The sequence below is a fragment of the Panulirus ornatus genome, chromosome 19 (assembly GCF_036320965.1).
Source record: "Panulirus ornatus isolate Po-2019 chromosome 19, ASM3632096v1, whole genome shotgun sequence".
NCBI classification, from domain to species: Eukaryota; Metazoa; Arthropoda; class Malacostraca; order Decapoda; family Palinuridae; genus Panulirus; species Panulirus ornatus.
Genome location: NC_092242.1, coordinates 46,705,553 through 46,725,552, shown reverse-complemented (window position 1 = coordinate 46,725,552; position 20,000 = coordinate 46,705,553). Strand labels below are relative to the sequence as shown.

Below are 20,000 nucleotides of genomic sequence, written 5' to 3'. Positions count from 1 at the left end.
CCCCATACACATGTATATACATACGTCCACACACGCAAATATACATACCTACACAGCTTTCCATGGTTTACCCCAGACGCTTCACATGCCTTGATTCAATCCACTGACAGCACGTCAACCCCGGTATACCACATCGCTCCAATTCACTCTATTCCTTGCCCTCCTTTCACCCTCCTGCATGTTCAGGCCCCGATCACACAAAATCTTTTTCACTCCATCTTTCCACCTCCAATTTGGTCTCCCTCTTCTCCTCGTTCCCTCCACCTCCGACACATATATCCTCTTGGTCAATCTTTCCTCACTCATTCTCTCCATGTGCCCAAACCACTTCAAAAACCCTCTTCTGCTCTCTCAACCACGCTCTTTTTATTTCCACACATCTCTCTTACCCTTACGTTACTCACTCGATCAAACCACCTCACACCACACATTGTCCTCAAACATCTCATTTCCAGCACATCCATCCTCCTGCGCACAACTCTATCCATAGCCCACGCCTCGCAACCATACAACATTGTTGGAACTACTATTCCTTCAAACATACCCATTTTTGCTTTCCGAGATAATGTTCTCGACTTCCACACATTCTTCAAGGCCCCCAGAATTCTCGCCCCCTCCCCCACCCTATGATCCACTTCCGCTTCCATGTTTCCATCCACTGCCAGATCCACTCCCAGATATCTAAAACACTTCACTTCCTCCAGTTTTTCTCCATTCAAACTCACCTCCCAATTGACTTGACCCTCAACCCTACTGTACCTAATAACCTTTACTCTTTACATTTACTCTTAACTTTCTTCTTCCACACACTTTACCAAACTCAGTCACCAGCTTCTGCAGTTTCTCACATGAATCAGCCACCAGCGCTGTATCATCAGCGAACAACAACTGACTCACTTCCCAAGCTCTCTCATCCCCAACAGACTTCATACTTGCCCCTCTTTCCAAAACTCTTGCATTTACCTCCCTAACAACCCCATCCATAAACAAATTAAACAACCATGGAGACATCACACACCCCTGCCGCAAACCTACATTCACTGAGAACCAATCACTTTCCTCTCTTCCTACACGTACACATGCCTTACATCCTCGATAAAAACTTTTCACTGCTTCTAACAACTTTCCTCCTACACCATATATTCTTAATACCTTCCACAGAGCATCTCTATCAACTCTATCATATGCCTTCTCCAGATCCATAAATGCTACATACAAATCCATTTGCTTTTCTAAGTATTTCTCACATACATTCTTCAAAGCAAACACCTGATCCACACATCCTCTACCACTACTGAAACCACACTGCTCTTCCCCAATCTGATGCTCTGTACATGCCTTCACCCTCTCAATCAATACCCTCCCATATAATTTACCAGGAATACTCAACAAATTTATACCTCTGTAATTTGAGCACTCACTCTTATCCCCTTTGCCTTTGTACAATGGCACTATGCACGCATTCCGCCAATCCTCAGGCACCTCACCATGAGTCATACATACATTAAATAACCTTACCAACCAGTCAACAATACAGTCATCCCCTTTCTTAATAAATTCCACTGCAATACCATCCAAACCTGCTGCCTTGCCGGCTTTCATCTTCCGCAAAGCTTTCACTACCTCTTCTCTGTTTAACAAATCATTTTCCCTAACCCTCTCACTTTGCACACCACCTCGACCAAAACACCCTATATCTGCCACTCTATCATCAAACACATTCAACATTATATATATATATATAAAAGGAATATATATAAATATATATATATTTACATGTACAGAGCATCAGATTGGGGAAGAGCAGTGCGGTTTCAGAAGTGGTAGAGGATGTGTGGATCAGGTGTTTGCTTTGAAGAATGTATGTGAGAAATACTTAGAAAAGCAAATGGATTTGTATGTAGCATTTATGGATCTGGAGAAGGCATATGATAGAGTTGATAGAGATGCTCTGTGGAAGGTATTAAGAATATATGGTGTGGGAGGCAAGTTGTTAGAAGCAGTGAAAAGTTTTTATCGAGGATGTAAGGCATGTGTACGTGTAGGAAGAGAGGAAAGTTATTGGTTCTCAGTGAATGTAGGTTTGCGGCAGGGGTGTGTGATGTCTCCATGGTTGTTTAATTTGTTTATGGATGGGGTTGTAAGGGAGGTAAATGCAAGAGTCCTGGAAAGAGGGGCAAGTATGAAGTCTGTTGGGGATGAGAGAGCTTGGGAAGTGAGTCAGTTGTTGTTCGCTGATGATACAGCGCTGGTGGCTGATTCATGTGAGAAACTGCAGAAGTTGGTGACTGAGTTTGGTAAAGTGTGTGGAAGAAGAAAGTTGAGAGTAAATGTGAATAAGAGCAAGGTTATTAGGTACAGTAGAGGTGAGGGTCAAGTCAATTGGGAGGTGAGTTTGAATGGAGAAAAACTGGAGGAAGTGAAGTGTTTTAGATATCTGGGAGTGGATCTGTCAGCGGATGGAACCATGGAAGCGGAAGTGGATCATAGGGTGGGGGAGGGGGCGAAAATTTTGGGAGCCTTGAAAAATGTGTGGAAGTCGAGAACATTATCTCGGAAAGCGAAAATGGGTATGTTTGAGGGAATAGTGGTTCCAACAATGTTGTATGGTTGCGAGGCGTGGGCTATGGATAGAGGTGTGCGCAGGAGGATGGATGTGCTGGAAATGAGATGTTTGAGGACAATGTGTGGTGTGAGGTGGTTTGATCGAGTAAGTAACGTAAGGGTAAGAGAGATGTGTGGAAATAAAAAGAGCGTGGTTGAGAGAGCAGAAGAGGGTGTTTTGAAATGGTTTGGGCACATGGAGAGAATGAGTGAGGAGAGATTGACCAAGAGGATATATGTGTCGGAGGTGGAGGGAACGAGGAGAAGAGGGAGACCAAATTGGAGGTGGAAAGATGGAGTGAAAAAGATTTTGTGTGATCGGGGCCTGAACATGCAGGAGGGTGAAAGGAGGGCAAGGAATAGAGTGAATTGGAGTCATGTGGTATACAGGGGTTGACGTGCTGTCAGTGGATTGAATCAAGGCATGTGAAGCGTCTGGGGTAAACCATGGAAAGCTGTGTAGGTATGTATATTTGCGTGTGTGGACGTGTGTATGTACATGTGTATGGGGGGGGGGGAGGTTGGGCCATTTCTTTCGTCTGTTTCCTTGCGCTACCTCGCAAACGCGGGAGACAGCGACAAAGTATAAAAAAAAAAAAAAAAAAAAAAAAAAAAATATATATGATATATACATATATATATATATATATATATATATATATATATATATATATATATATATATATATGTATATATATATATATACATATTTATTTATATATATATATATATATATATATATATATATATATATATATATATATATATATATATATATATATATATATATATATATATATATATATATATATATATTATCCCTGGGGATAGGGGAGAAAGAATACTTCCCACGTATTCCCTGCGTGTCGTAGAAGGCGACTAAAAGGGGAGAGAGCAGGTGGCTGGAAATCCTCCCCTCTCTTGTTTTTTTTTTAATTTTCCAAAAGAATAAGCAGAGAAGGGGGTCAGGTGAGGATATTCCCTCTAAGGCCCAGTTCTCTGTTCTTAACGCTACCTCGCTAACGCGGGAAATGGCAAATAGCTTGAAAAAAAAAGAAATATATATATATATATATATTTTTTTTTTTTTTTTTTTGCTTTGTCGCTGTCTCTCGCGTTTGCGAGGTAGCGCAAGGAAAAGGCGAAAGAAATGGCCCAACCCACCCCCATACACATGTATATACATACGTCCACACACGCAAATATACATACCTACACAGCTTTCCATGGTTTACCCCAGACGCTTCACATGCCCCGATTCAATCCACTGACAGCACGTCAACCCCGGTATACCACATCGCTCCAATTCACTCTATTCCTTGCCCTCCTTTCACCCTCCTGCATGTTCAGGCCCCGATCACACAAAATCTTTTTCACTCCATCTTTCCACCTCCAATTTGGTCTCCCTCTTCTCCTCGTTTCCTCCACCTCCGACACATATATCCTCTTGGTCAATCTTTCCTCACTCATTCTCTCCATGTGCCCAAACCATTTCAAAACACACTCTTCTGCTCTCTCAACCACGCTCTTTTTATTTCCACACATCTCTCTTACCCTTACGTTACTTACTCGATCAAACCACCTCACACCACACATTGTCCTCAAACATCTCATTTCCAGCACATCCATCCTCCTGCGCACAACTCTATCCATAGCCCACGCCTCGCAACCATACAACATTGTTGGAACCACTATTCCTTCAAACATACCCATTTTTGCTTTCCGAGATAATGTTCTTGACTTCCACACATTCTTCAAGGCTCCCAGAATTTTCGCCCCCTCCCCCACCCTATGATCCACTTCCGCTTCCATGGTTCCATCCGCTGCCAGATCCACTCCCAGATATCTAAAACACTTCGCTTCCTCCAGTTTTTCTCCATTCAAACTCACCTCCCAATTGACTTTACCCTCAACCCTACTGTACCTAATAACCTTGCTCTTATTCACATTCACTCTTAACTTTCTTCTTTCACACACTTTACCAAACTCAGTCACCAGCTTCTGCAGTTTCTCACATGAATCAGCCACCAGCGCTGTATCATCAGCGAACAACAACTGACTCACTTCCCAAGCTCTCTCATCCCCAACAGACTTCATACTTGCCCCTCTTTCCAAAACTCTTCCATTCACCTCCCTAACAACCCCATCCATAAACAAATTAAACAACCATGGAGACATCACACACCCCTGCCGCAAACCTACATTCACTGAGAACCAATCACTTTCCTCTCTTCCTACACGTACACATGCCTTACATCCTCGTTAAAAACTTTTCACTTCTTCTAACAACTTGCCTCCCACACCATATATTCTTAATACCTTCCACAGAGCATCTCTATCAACTCTATCATATGCCTTCTCCAGGCATATATATATATATATATATATATATATATATATATATATATATATATATATATATATATATATATATATATATATATATATATATATATATATATATATATATATATATATATATATGTGTGTGTGTGGATCAGGTGTTTGCTTTGAAGAATGTATGTGAGAAATACTTAGAAAAGCAAATGGATTTGTATGTAGCATTTATGGATCTGGAGAAGGCATATGATAGAGTTGATAGAGATGCTCTCTGGAAGGTATTAAGAATATATGGTGTGGGAGGCAAGTTGTTAGAAGCAGTGAAAAGTTTTTATCGAGGATAGGGGATAGGGGAGAAAGAATACTTCCCACGTATTCCCTGCGTGTCGTAGAAGGCGACTAAAAGGGGAGGGAGCGGATGGCTGGAAATCCTCCCCTTTCTTGTTTTTTTTTTAATTTTCCAAAAGAAGGAACAGAGAAGGGGGTCAGGTGAGGATATTCCCTCTAAGGACCAGTTCTCTGTTCTTAACGCTACCTCGCTAACGCGGGAAATGGCAAATAGTATGAAATATATATATATATATATATATATATATATATATATATATATATATATATATATATATATATATACATTGAGATGTATAGGTATGTATATTTGCGTGTGTGGACGTGTATGTATATACGTATGTATGTGGGTGGGTTGGGCCATTGTTTCATCTGTTTCCTTGCGCTACCTCGCTAACGCGGGAGACAACGACAAAACAAAAAAAAAAAGAAATTCATATATATATATATATATATATATATATATATATATATATATATATATATATATATATATATATATATATATATATATATATATATATATATATATATATATATATATATATATATATATATATATATATATATATATATATATATATATATATATATATTTTTTTTTTTTTTCTTTATACTTTGTCGCTGTCTCCCGCGTTTGCGAGGTAGCGCAAGGAAACAGACGAAAGAAATGGCCCAACCCCCCCCATACACATGTACATACACACGTCCACACACGCAAATATACATACCTACACAGCTTTCCTTGGTTTACCCCGGACGCTTCACATGCCTTGATTCAATCCACTGACAGCACGTCAACCCCTGTATACCACATCGCTCCAATTCACTTTATTCCTTGCCCTCCTTTCACCCTCCTGCATGTTCAGGCCCCGATCACACAAAATCCTTTTCACTCCATCTTTCCACCTCCAATTTGGTCTCCCTCTTCTCCTCGTTCCCTCCACCTCCGACACATATATCCTCTTGGTCAATCTTTCCTCACTCATTCTCTCCATGTGCCCAAACCATTTCAAAACACCCTCTTCTGCTCTCTCAACCATGCTCTTTTTATTTCCACACATCTCTCTTACCCTTACGTTACTTACTCGATCAAACCACCTCACACCACACATTGTCCTCAAACATCTCATTTCCAGCACATCCATCCTCCTGCGCACAACTCTATCCATAGCCCACGCCTCGCAACCATACAACATTGTTGGAACTACTATTCCTTCAAACATACCCATTTTTGCTTTCCGGGATAATGTTCTCGACTTCCACACATTTTTCAAGGCTCCCAAAATTTTCGCCCCCTCCCCCACCCTATGATCCACTTCCGCTTCCATGGTTCCATCCGCTGACAGATCCACTCCCAGATATCTAAAACACTTCACTTCCTCCAGTTTTTCTCCATTCAAACTCACCTCCCAATTGACTTGACCCTCAACCCTACTGTACCTAATAACCTTTACTCTTTACATTTACTCTTAACTTTCTTCTTCCACACACTTTACCAAACTCCGTCACCAGCTTCTGCAGTTTCTCACATGAATCCGCCACCAGCGCTGTATCATCAGCGAACAACAACTGACTCACTTCCCAAGCTCTCTCATCCCCAACAGACTTCATACTTGCCCCTCTTTCCAAGACTCTTGCATTTACCTCCCTAACAACCCCATCCATAAACAAATTAAACAACCATGGAGACATCACACACCCCTGCCGCAAACCTACATTCACTGAGAACCAATCACTTTCCTCTCTTCCTACACGTACACATGCCTTACATCCTCGATAAAAACTTTTCACTGCTTCTAACAACTTGCCTCCCACACCATATATTCTTAATACCTTCCACAGAGCATCTCTATCAACTCTATCATATGCCTTCTCCAGATCCATAAATGCTACATACAAATCCATTTGCTTTTCTAAGTATTTCTCACATACATTCTTCAAAGCAAACACCTGATCCACACATCCTCTACCACTTCTGAAACCACACTGCTCTTCCCCAATCTGATGCTCTGTACATGCCTTCACCCTCTCAATCAATACCCTCCCATATAATTTACCAGGAATACTCAACAAACTTATACCTCTGTAATTTGAGCACTCACTCTTATCCCCTTTGCCTTTGTACAATGGCACTATGCACGCATTCCGCCAATCCTCAGGCACCTCACCATGAGTCATACATACATTAAATAACCTTACCAACCAGTCAACAATACAGTCACCCCCTTTTTTAATAAATTCAACTGCAATACCATCCAAACCTGCTGCCTTGCCGGCTTTCATCTTCCGCAAAGCTTTTACTACCTCTTCTCTGTTTACCAAATCATTTTCCCTAACCCTCTCACTTTGCACACCACCTCGACCCAAACACCCTATATCTGCCACTCTGTCATCAGACACATTCAACAAACCTTCAAAATACTCATTCCATCTCCTTCTCACATCACCACTACTTGTTATCACCTCCCCATTTACGCCCTTCACTGAAGTTCCCATTTGCTCCCTTGTCTTACGCACCCTATTTACCTCCTTCCAGAACATCTTTTTATTCTCCCTAAAATTTACTGATAGTCTCTCACCCCAACTCTCATTTGCCCTTTTTTTCACCTCTTGCACCTTTCTCTTGACCTGCTGTCTCTTTCTTTTATACTTCTCCCACTCAATTGCATTTTTTCCCTGCAAAAATCGTCCAAATGCCTCTCTCTTCTCTTTCACTAATACTCTTACTTCTTCATCCCACCACTCACTACCCTTTCTAAACAGCCCACCTCCCACTCTTCTCATGCCACAAGCATCTTTTGCGCAATCCATCACTGATTCCCTAAATACATCCCATTCCTCCCCCACTCCCCTTACTTCCATTGTTCTCACCTTTTTCCATTCTGTACACAGTCTCTCCTGATACTTCTTCACACAGGTCTCCTTCCCAAGCTCACTTACTCTCACCACCTTCTTCACCCCAACATTCACTCTTCTTTTCTGAAAACCCATACTAATCTTCACCTTAGCCTCCACAAGATAATGATCAGACATCCCTCCAGTTGCACCTCTCAGCACATTAACATCCAGATGTCTCTCTCGCGCGCCTGTCAATTAACACGTAATCCAATAACGCTCTCTGGCCATCTCTCCTACTTACATAAGTATACTTATGTATATCTCGCTTTTTAAACCAGGTATTCCCAATCATCAGTTCTTTTTCAGCACATAAATCTACAAGCTCTTCACCATTTCCATTTACAACACTGAACACCCCATGCATACCAATTATTCCCTCAACTGCCACATTACTCACCTTTGCATTCAAATCACCCATCACTATAACCCGGTCTCGTGCATCAAAACCGCTAACACACTCATTTAGCTGCTCCCAAAACACTTGCCTCTCATGATCTTTCTTCTCATGCCCAGGTGCATATGCACCAATAATCACCCACCTCTCTCCATCAACTTTCAATTTTACCCATATTAATCGAGAATTTACTTTCTTACATTCTATCACATACTCCCACAACTCCTGTTTCAGGAGTATTGCTACTCCTTCCCTTGCTCTTGTCCTCTCACTAACCCCTGACTTCACTCCCCAGACATTTCCAAACCACTCTTCCCCTTTACCCTTGAGCTTCGTTTCACTCAGAGCCAAAACATCCAGGTTCCTTTCCTCAAACATACTACCTATCTCTCCTTTTTTCACATCTTGGTTACATCCACACACATTTAGGCACCCCACTCTGAGCCTTCGAGGAGGATGAGCACTCCCCGCGTGACTCCTTCTTCTGTTTCCCATTTTAGAAAGTTAATACAAGGAGGGGAGGATTTCCGGCCCCCCGCTCCCGTCCCCTCTAGTCGCTTTCTACGACATGTGATTGTCCAAAACGAATCACATGTTTACCAAATGGCGTCCTAGCTTCGTCTCTTTGCTGTATATCAACTTACTGTTACATTTCTCTCTTGTGTCTCCCCTGATGATGTGATTATTACACGAAAGTGCACTTGGGAACTTTTCGTGTTTCATTTTCCCCGTGGACTCATAGGAACATATATATATATATATATATATATATATATATATATATATATATATATATATATATATATATATATATATATATATATATGCAGTAATGGGTGATTTGAGTCCAAAGGTGAGTAATGTCGCAGTTAAGGGAATAATTGGTGTACATGAAGTGTTCAGTGTTGTAAATGGAAATGGTGAAGAGTTTGTAGGTTTGTGTGCTGAAAGAGGACTGGTGATTGGGAATACCTCGTTTAAAAATAGAGATATACATAAGTATACGCATGGAAGTAGGAGAGATGGCCAGAGAGCGTTACTGGATTACGTGTTGATTGACAGGTGCGTGAGAGAGAACCTTTTGGATGTTTATGGGCTGAGAGGAGCAACTGGAGGGTTGTCTGATTATTATTTTGTGGAGGCAAGGTGATGATTTGTACAGTTTTTCACAAAAGAAGAGAGAATGTTGGGGTGAAGAAGGTGGTGAGATTAAGTGAGCTTGGAAAAGAGACTTTTGTGAGGAAGTACCAAGAGAGATCGAGTGCAGAATGGTAAAGGGGAGAGCAAATGTTATAAGGGGAGTGAGTGAGGACTGGGATTTATTTAGGGAAGCATTGTTGGCTTCCACAAAGGATGCGTGTGGCATGAGAAAGGTGGGAGGTTGGCAGATTAGAAAGGGTAGTGAGTGCTGGGATGAAGAAGTATGATTCTTAGTGAAAGAGAAGAGAGGCATTTGGAGAATTTTTTCAGGGATGTAGTGCAAATGACTGGGAAATGTATAAAAGAAAGAGGGAAGAGGTCAAGAGAAAGGTTGGGGTGAGAGAGTATCGTTAAATTTTATGGAGAATAAAAAGATGTTTTGGAAGGAGGTAAATAAAGTGCGTAAGACAAGAGAGCAAACGGGAACATCGGTGAAGGGAAATAATAGGCAGGTAATAACAGTAGTGGTGAAGTGAGAAGGAGATGGAGTGAGTATTTTGAAGGTTTGTTGAATGTGTTTGATGATAGAATGGCAGATATAGGGTGTTTTGGTCGAGGTGGTGTGCTAAGTGAGTGGGTCAGGGAAAATGGTTTGGTAAACAGAGAAGAGGTAGTGAAAGCTTTGCGGAAGATGAAAGTCGGCAGGGCGCCGGGTTTGGATGGTACTGGATAGGAATTTATTAAAAAGAGGGTGACTGTGTTGTTGACTGGTTGGTGAGAATATTCAACGTATGTATGATTCATGGTAAAGTGCCTGAGGATTGGCGGAATGCGTGCATAGCGCCATTGGGGATAAAGGTGAGTTTTCAAATTACAGAGGTATAAGTTTGTTGAGTGTTCCTGGGAAATTATATGGATAGGGTATTGATTGAGAGGGTGAAGGCATGTACAGAGCGTCAGATTGGGGAGGAGCAGTGTGGTTTCAGATGTAGTAAAGGATGTGTAGATCAGGTGTTTGCTTTGAAGAATGTATGTGGGATATATTTAGAAAAAAACAGATGGATTTGTATGTAACATTTATGGATCTGGAGAAGGTATATGATAAAGTTGATAGAGATGCTCTGTGGAAGGTATTAAGAGTATGTGGTGTGGGAGGTAAGTTGCTAGAAGCAGTGAAAAGTTTTATCGAAGATGTAAGGCATGTGTATGAGTAAGAAGAGAGGAGAGTGATTTGTTTCTAGTGAATGTTGATTGGCGGTAGAGTGTGTGATGTCTGCATTGTTGTTTAATTTGTTTGTGGATGGGGTTGTTAGGGCGGTGAATGGAGAGAGGGGCAAGTATGCCGGCTGTTTTGGATGAAAGGGCTTAGGGAGTGAGTCAGATTTTGTTCGCTGATGATACAGTGGTGGTAGCTGTTTCAGGTCAGAAACTGTAGAAGCTGGTTACTGAGTTTGGTAAAGTGTGTGAAAGAAGAAAGCTGAGAGTAAATGTGAATAAGAGCAAGGTTATTAGGTTCAGTAGGGTTGAGAGATAAGTCAGTTGGTAGGAAAGTTTGAATGGAGAAAAATTGGAGGAAGTGAAGTGTTTTAGATATCTGTGAGAGGAATTTGGAGCAGATGGAACCATGGAACCGGAAGTGAATCACAGGGTAGGTGTGTGCGTGTGTGTGTGGGGGGGGGGAGGGGGGAGGTTCTGGAAGCGTTGAAGAATGTGTGGAGGGCGAGAACGTCATTTCGGAGAGCAAAAATGGATATCTTTGAAGGAATAGTGTTTCCAACAATGTTATATGGTTGAGATGCATGGGCTATGGATAGGGTTGTGCGGAGGAGGGTTGATGTGTTGGAAATGAGATGTATGAGGACAATATGTGGTGTGAGGTAGTTTGACCGAGTAAGTAATGAATAGGTAAGAGAGATATGTGGTGATAAAAAGAGTGTGATTGAGAGGGCAGAAGAGGGTGGATTGAAATGGTTTGGTCACATGGGAAGAATGAGTGAGGAAAGATTGACAAAGAGGGTATATGTGTCAGAGGTGGAGGGAACAAGAAGTGGGAGACCAAATTGGAGGTGTAAAGATGGATTAAAAAAGATTTTGTGCGATCGGGGCCTGATTATACATGAGGGTGAAAGGCGTACTAAAATAGAGGGAATTGGAATGATGTGGTATACTGGGGTCGACGTGCTGTCAGTGGATTGAACCAAGGCATGTGAAGCGTCTGGAGTAAACCATGGAAAGTTTCGTTGGGCCTGGATGTGGAAAGGGATCTGTGGTTTCGGTGCATTACACATGACAGCTAGAGACTGAATGTGAACGAATGTGGTCTTTGTTGTCTTTTCCTAGAGCTACCTCGCACGCGCGCGTGGGGAGGAGAGTGCCATTTCATATGTGGTGGGGTGGTGACGAGAATGGATTAAGGCAGCAAGTATTGTCCTCAAACATCTCATTTCCAACACATCCACCCTCCTCCGCAGAACCCTATCTATAGCCCACGCCTTGCAACCATATAACTTTGTTGGAACCACTATTCCTTTAAACATACCTATATTTGCTTTCCAAGATAATGTTCTCGCCTTCCACACGTTCTTCAACGCTCCCAGAACCTTCGCTTCCTCCCCCACCCTGTGACTCACTTCTGCTTCCATGGTTCCATCCGCTGCCAAATCTACTCCCAGATATCTAAAAGACTTCACTTCCTCCAGTTTTTCTCCATTCAAACTCACCTCCCAATTGACTTGTCCCTCAACCCTACTGCACCTAATAGCCTTGCACTTATTCACATTCACTCTTAGGTTTCTTCTTTCACACACTTTACCAAACTCAGTCACCAGCTTCTGCAGTTTCTCACCCGATTATATACAGCGGATATCACACACCCCTGCCGCAGACTTAGCTTCACTGGAAACCAATTACTCTTCCCTCTTCCTACTCGTACACATGGTTTATATCCTTGGTAAAGACTTTTCGTTGCTTCCAGTAGCTTCCCTCCAACACTCTATAATCTTATGCCCTTCTACAAAGCATCTATATCTACCCTATCATATGCCTTCTCTAGATCCATAAATGCTACATACAAATCAGTCTGTTTTTCTAAGTATTTCTCTCACACATACTTTAACGCAAACACCTGATCCACACATCCCCTACCACTTCTGAAACCACACTGCTCTTCCTCAATATGATACTCTGTACATGCCTTCACCCTCTCAGTCCATTCCCTCCCATACAATTTCCCAGGAATACTCAACAAACTTATGCCTCTGTAGTTTGAACATTCACTTTTATCTCCTTTACCTTTGTGCAATATCTCTATGCATGCATTCCGCTAATACTCATACACTTCACCATGATCCGAACACACACTGAATATCCTTACCAATCAATCAACAACACAGTCACTCCATTTCTTAATATGTTCTTCTGTAACACCATCCGAACATGCCGTCTTTTCGGATTTCATTATCTGCAAAGCTTCTACCACTGTTTCTCTCTTAACCAAACCATTCCCCCTGACCCTTCCACTTCGTACACCACCCCGACCAAAACACCCTACATCTGCCACTCTATAATGAAACACATTTAACAAACCTTCAAAATACTCACTCCATATCCTTACTTCTTCAGTACCTGTTATTACTTACCCCCTTGCCCCTTCATCAACGTTCCCATTTGTTCTCCTGTCTGACGGACATTATTTACCTACTTCCAAAGCAACTTTTTATTTTCCCTAAAGTTTAATGATGCTCTCTCACCTACACTCTCATTTACCCCTCTTTTTCAACCTTTGCACCTCCTTCTTGACCTCCTGCCGCTTTCTTTTTTACATCTCCCACTCATTTGCATTCCTTCGTTTTAAGTATCGTCGAAACGCCTGTCTTTTCCTTTTTACTAACAACTTTACTTTTTCATTTCACCACTCACTATTCTTTCTAATCTGCCTACGTCCCACCTTTCTTCACTACATGCATCTTTTGGACATGCCAACATTGTTTCCCTAAATGCATCCTATTCCTCACCCACTCCCCTCACATCATTTTCTCTCACCTTTTGCCATTCTACACTCAGTCTCTCTAGATACTTCCTCACACGTATCCTTTCCAAGCTCACTTACTCTCACGACTCTCTTCTCTCCAAAATTTTCTTAGTCTCTCCTCACTCCCGCTCTCCACAACCTGCTTAGCTATCTTAATCATACGATCACGCTTCTCTTTTACCCTATTATTTCTTACTCGATCATCTCTCCTCTCACCACGCACTGTTTTCAAATTTTCCGTTATCATCACATTACCCTCTCCTTTACTCTTGGATCTAAAGCAAATGACTTGCACCGACGGTACTATTTTACCACCCAGAATCTTTGCCCTCTCCCCACCCACTGGTTCGTTTCAACTCTCACGGTTCCATCCGCTGTCATGTCCATTCCCAGTTTTCTTAAAGACTCCACTTCCTCTAGGTTCTCCCCATTCAAACTCACACTTAAACCAACATATCTCTCTCCCCTGCGAAACCTCGTAATCTTATTTTCATTCATATTAATACTAATTTTCTCCATTCTCTCTGCCTGAGACATCAGCTTCTGTGATTTCTCACTTGAGTCGGTCAAGAGAACCGTGTCATCAGCATGCAGCACCTGAATCATCTCCCAGCACCCTTTCACCAGACCTCTCCATGACAAACAAACCGCAGACCTAGCCTTATCTCCAACACTTTCGCATTAATTTCCTGTCTTCCGTATCAGTGAAAAGATTGATGAGCCCTTGTAACATTATAAATCCTTACTGTACACTCATCTTCATCTTAAACAACTCATTCTCCTCCCTTTTTTATTCGTTCCCATGGCTTCCTCTCTCAAAGAAAACTTCTCATTGATTCTCGTAGCACTTCCCACAAATAAATTTTATCATCGCTTTCACAGGCCTTCTCTAGGTCCATAATTGCCACAAACAAATTCCTCTCTTTCTTTAGGTATTCCTCACACACATTCATTAAAGTAAATACCTGGTCCAAAATATCCTCTACCACTCATGAAGTTACGATGTTCTTCCTCAATCCTCCTATCGAAAGACAGTTCCCTGTTTTGTCTCTATATACATCACGTGTATTCAATCATATCTTTATGTTTAACGCAGGCACTTGCAATACTTATTCTTACTGATACAACTAATCGATGTACGAAAGAGCTTTTCAATTCCCTGCCTCTAAATGTTTTCCTTGGAAGGAGGTATGTACCTGTTGATTACTTGGGGGTAACCCATCCCTGAAGGCCATGCACATGTTGCTCTGGAAGTATATTTAAAAGAAAGAAAAAATAAGTTTATATGAGATGTACTAACTATGTTTTACCTGATTCGCTGCACATTAGCTGATGATGTTGGAGAGTGAACCGAAAGGCTTATTAGCCTGCGGTAGTGGAAACAGCGTCAGTGATAAAGAACTAAACCACAAAAGGACGAGGAGGCTACAGCTGAAAGAGCTGATCCCTAGTGTAGTCACCAGTGCCCCATGTCGATACATTACTAAAAAGAAGAAGAAGAAGAAGAAGAAGAAGAAGAAGAAGAAGAAGAAGAAGAAGAAGAAGAGGAAGAAGAAGAAGAAGAAGAAGAAGAAGAAGAAGAAGAAGAAGAAGAAGAAGAAGAAGAAATAGAAGAAGTAGAAGAAGAAATAGAAGAAGAAGAAGAAGAAGAAGAAGAAGAAGAAGAAGAAGAAGAAGAAGAAGAAGAAGAAGAAGAAGAAAAAGCAGAAGAAGAAGAAGAAGAAGAAGAAGAAGAAGAAGAAGAAGAAGAAGAAGAAGAAGAAGAAGAAGAAGAAGAAGAAGAAGTAGAAGAAGTAGAAGAAGAAATAGAAGAAGAAGAAGAAGAAGAAGAAGAAGAAGAAGAAGAAGAAGAAGAAGAAGAAGAAAAAGAAGAAGAAGAAGAAGAAGAAGAAGAAGAAGAGGAAGAAGAAGAAGAAGAAGAAGAAGAAGAAGAAGAAGAAGAATCTCGCGTTACAGTATTACGTACGACTTATTCATGAAGAAAGTTGATCTGTCCTTAAAGGAAATTGCCCTGACTTCATGTATCATGGGCTGGACCTGATCGTAATCAGAGGGATGATACCAATGAATAGCTAAAAAGGACATCATTTGAATGCATGCATGAGAGGCGGCCCTCAATCTCAACTCAACGGACTCACCTAAATCCCCATCCCAAGACAGGTAGTACGTAGAATCCCTGATTGCTGATGTAAAAGGGCGTCTGGCCCCGGGAGTCAGTGAAGTGGATGGCGATGACCTCACTGATTACGTACTTGAAGGCGATTAACGAGTAACGCCCCGCCAACACCTTCTGTAGCGCCTCCTTTGGGTCCAACACCTGTCGTATTGGGATTCGTTAGTTTTGTGCATATGTAATCATTAATGGTGGAGACAGTAAAGTAGTAACCATCTCTCTGTCTATCTTCAACACCAATCTTTGATAAATTATTGTTTTTTACAACGATCCTTAACTTTCACTGCTTCGCTTTATATGTGATAATCATTATCTACTTTTGACATATAGTGTTTACAGTTTTCTTCCTGTAAACAAAATAATATCTAACTCCATCGTCGTAAACAATGTCAAAAAATGTTTGGCCACATAGGGACTTGGGAAAACTTCCTGAAAAGCTGGGTAAGATTTGTGGAGGATCTAGAAATACCATAAAGTTTTGTGGTAGCCAACGTAGTGTTTATAATGTGCTAAGGAAGACCCAGGGAAGAGCTTTGATAGAACCTACGGAGGACCAGAGGAAGACCTTGGGAAGATACCAGGACGAACTGTGAAATGTATAATGGACCTGAGTACCACTGTCTTCTATGAATCTGTTCCATACCTCCACAACTCTTGCAGTATAAAGTTACTTCTTTTCATTTTTGTAAAAAAAAAATCTTGGTTGATTTAAGTTGGTCTATCCATACATCTCTCGAAGAGCTAGCTGTTCATCGTCCACGTCATCGATAGTTTTAAAAGAACTCGTCATCACAACTCTTCTCCAAGATGGGCAACTCTAAAGCCAGTAGACGTTCCCTGCAACTTATCTACCATCATCTGGACGTTCTCTATTACCTCTCTATGCTGTAACCAAACCTAAGAAGCATACTCTAGTTTTAACCTTTTCTAGGATATGAACAACTTGCTAAATATATCCTTATCCATAAACTTGAAAAATATTCTCATATTTGTAAGCAGACAGTTTTTCTCTTTCACTACTTTATTGATATAAGACTCTAGCAACAGGACGGGGACTATGTCGACTCTCACGACCTTTCTTCATACAGAATCCTGATATTCTGCCAGATTATATTCACACTGAGGCTTCCTTTCACTTTGCCCCAACCTCATTACCTTACATTTCCTAGGGGGGAGTTGATGCAATTCTGCTCACTTTTTACCTCTCTCAAAACCTTTGCATCATGTGAGAGTCCATATATTCAGGCAGAGCAGAACCTTCTTGCACTCCGCTGGTCACTCCGACCTTTCTGGAGAAAGCCCCTCTGCCGTGTGTCCTTTGTCCCCTTCCACAAAGATATTCCTCAGTTCATTAAAGGAGTTACCCCCCCCCCCCCTTATTCTTGCCTGGTGATGAAGCTACTTCATCAGGCATCCATTTGATTTGTGTCAAATGCTTTCTGGTATTCATAACACAAGCTTCTTCCTTTAAAACCATGTTGTCTCTCACTTAGGTGACTTCTCTTTACTAGTGTATGTGTGTATGTGTGTGTGTGTGTGTGTGTGTGTGTGTGTGTGTGTGTGTGTGTGTGTGTGTGTGTGTGTGTGTGTGTGTGTGTGTGTGTATGTATGTGTGTGTGTGTGTGTGTATGTGTGTGTGTGTGTGTGTGTGTGTGTGTGTGTGTATATCAAAGCCTCATCTACGTGTTCCTCCTGTACCTTATCAACCTTATCTTTACATACAATCTTCACACATCATACTGATAATTATCTTTACATACAATCTTGACACATCATACTGATAATTATCATCATTATAATGAATCAACTCACTGATCCGTACATATCTCACAGTCTTTCAAGATTTCCAGGGAAGATGTTTGGTACGTACTAACCTCCATTTTCTTTGTTATCTCCCTTACCACGGCATCCTCATGTGTGGTGAAATATTCTACAACTGAGCCTTTGAAAAGGCTAGACTCTGTACCCCAATTCCAGTTGTCTTGCTCCAGGAGTTCCTCAAGGGTTTCCAAAGGCCTGGATTTTTCCTGGACGGTCAGGTGAGCGATCAGTGACGACCGGAACCCTGTAGTGATGACCAGACAGAACAGTAGCCACCATCCCAGGAGCACCTGTAGGATACATCACAGGAGATTACCACATTTAATGTCTGGTCAGCGTTCACTGTGTTTCACTAATGTTACCATGAACGCCCGGAAACTTAGAGTTATTTACTGATTGATTTCCACAAAGATTGGTCAAAAACAACCATGTAATTTTCATGTGTGCCAGAGACTGACGTTATTTTTGTTAAATTGCCCATATCTTCATCTGTCCAATACCCAAGGTTTTGCACCAACTCGTTTTTTGTTCTCGATTAACTTGATTAACCTGTGAGTGCACGACCCCGGTCGGCCCAGGAATACGCCCATTACGTTCTCAGATATATGAGAAAAAAACTGCAAATCGATATCTTTTTTCACAATGGACTGGATTAGTTTGTGATACGAGTCATTTCTAATATTCTAAAGGGTCATGGGTTATCAGAAAAAGGAAAACATTAATGTAGCTATGTTACTTGGTCATGTTGGAGACAGTGTTCATGAAATTTGACAAGAAAATTCTATTTTCATATGAACTACGGTATACTTATATGAAATCTTTGATTTAATGATTTCAATGTTTCTCAGAGATTAAAAAAATGTCACATACAGAATCTAGTCATTTCTTTCTTATTGTTCCTCCGACGCATGAAACTTGACAAAACATCGTCTCTCCACACACCCATCCATCATTATGCTCACAGTGAAATTAAGACTTACTCAATCCGAACCTTCTCCAGAGATTAAATATACATGAATAAATAAATTAATAAACAGATATATATATATATATATATATATATATATATATATATATATATATATATATATATATATATATATATATATATCATTCATTTCTATTTTATTTTGCTTTGTCGCTGTCTCCCGCGTTAGCAAGGTAGCGCAAGGAAACAGACGAAAGAATGGCCCAACCCACCCACATACACATGTATATTCATACACGTCCACACACGCAAATATACATACCTATACATCTCAATGTACACATATATATACACACACAGACATGTACATATATACACATGTACATAATTCATACTGTCTGCCTTTATTTATTCCCATCGCCACCTCGCCACACATGGAATAATAACCCCCTCGCCCCTCATGTGTGCGAGGTAGCGCTAGGAAAAGACAACAAAGGCCACATTCGTTCACACTCAGTCTCTAGCTGTCATGTAATAATGCCCGAAACCACAGCTCCCTTTCCACATCCAGGCCCCACACAACTTTCCATGGTTTACCCCAGACGCTTCACATGCCCTGGTTCAATCCATTGACAGCACGTTAACCCCGGTATACCACATCGTTCCAATTCACTCTATTCCTTGCACGTCTTTCACCCTACTGCATGTTCAGGCCCCGATCACTCAAAATCTTTTTCACTCTATCTTTCCACCTTCAATTTGGTCTCCCACTTCTCCTCGTTCCCTCCACCTCTGACACATATATCCTCTTGGTCAATCTTTCCTCACTTATTCTCTCCATGTGACGAAACCATTTCAAAACACCGTCTTCTGCTCTCTCAACCACTCTTTTTATTTCCACACATCTCTCTTACCCTTACATTACTTACTCGATCAAACCACCTCACACCACATATTGTCCTCAAACATCTCATTTCCAGCATATCCACCCTCCTGCGCACAACTCTATCCATAGCCTACGCCTCGCAACCCTACAACACTGTTGGGACCACTATTCCTTCAAACATACCCATTTTTGCTTTCCGAGATAATGTTCTCGACATCCAAACATTCTTCAAAGCTCCCAGAATTTTCGCCCCCTCCCCCACCCTATGATTCACTTCCGCTTCCATGGTTCCATCCGCTGCCAGATCCACTCCCAGATATCTAAAACACTTTCCTTCCTGCAGTTTTTCTCCATTCAAACTTACCTCCCAATCGACTTGACCCTCAACCCTACTGTACCTAATAACCTTGCTCTTATTCACATTTACTCTGAACT

General features: G+C 41.3%; 1 protein-coding gene across 1 annotated transcript in view; it reads right to left on the bottom strand.

The window, feature by feature from the left end:
* Positions 1–20,000, bottom strand: part of LOC139755699 (glutamate receptor ionotropic, delta-2-like) — a 43,229-nt gene that overhangs the window by 16,842 nt on the left and 6,387 nt on the right. The window contains exons 2-3 of the mRNA XM_071674344.1: positions 17,805–18,041; positions 15,896–16,074 (exon numbers count right to left, since the gene is read on the bottom strand). Of these exons, the coding sequence (XP_071530445.1) occupies positions 15,896–16,074; positions 17,805–18,041 (416 nt within the window). The remainder of the gene's footprint in view (positions 1–15,895; positions 16,075–17,804; positions 18,042–20,000) is intronic.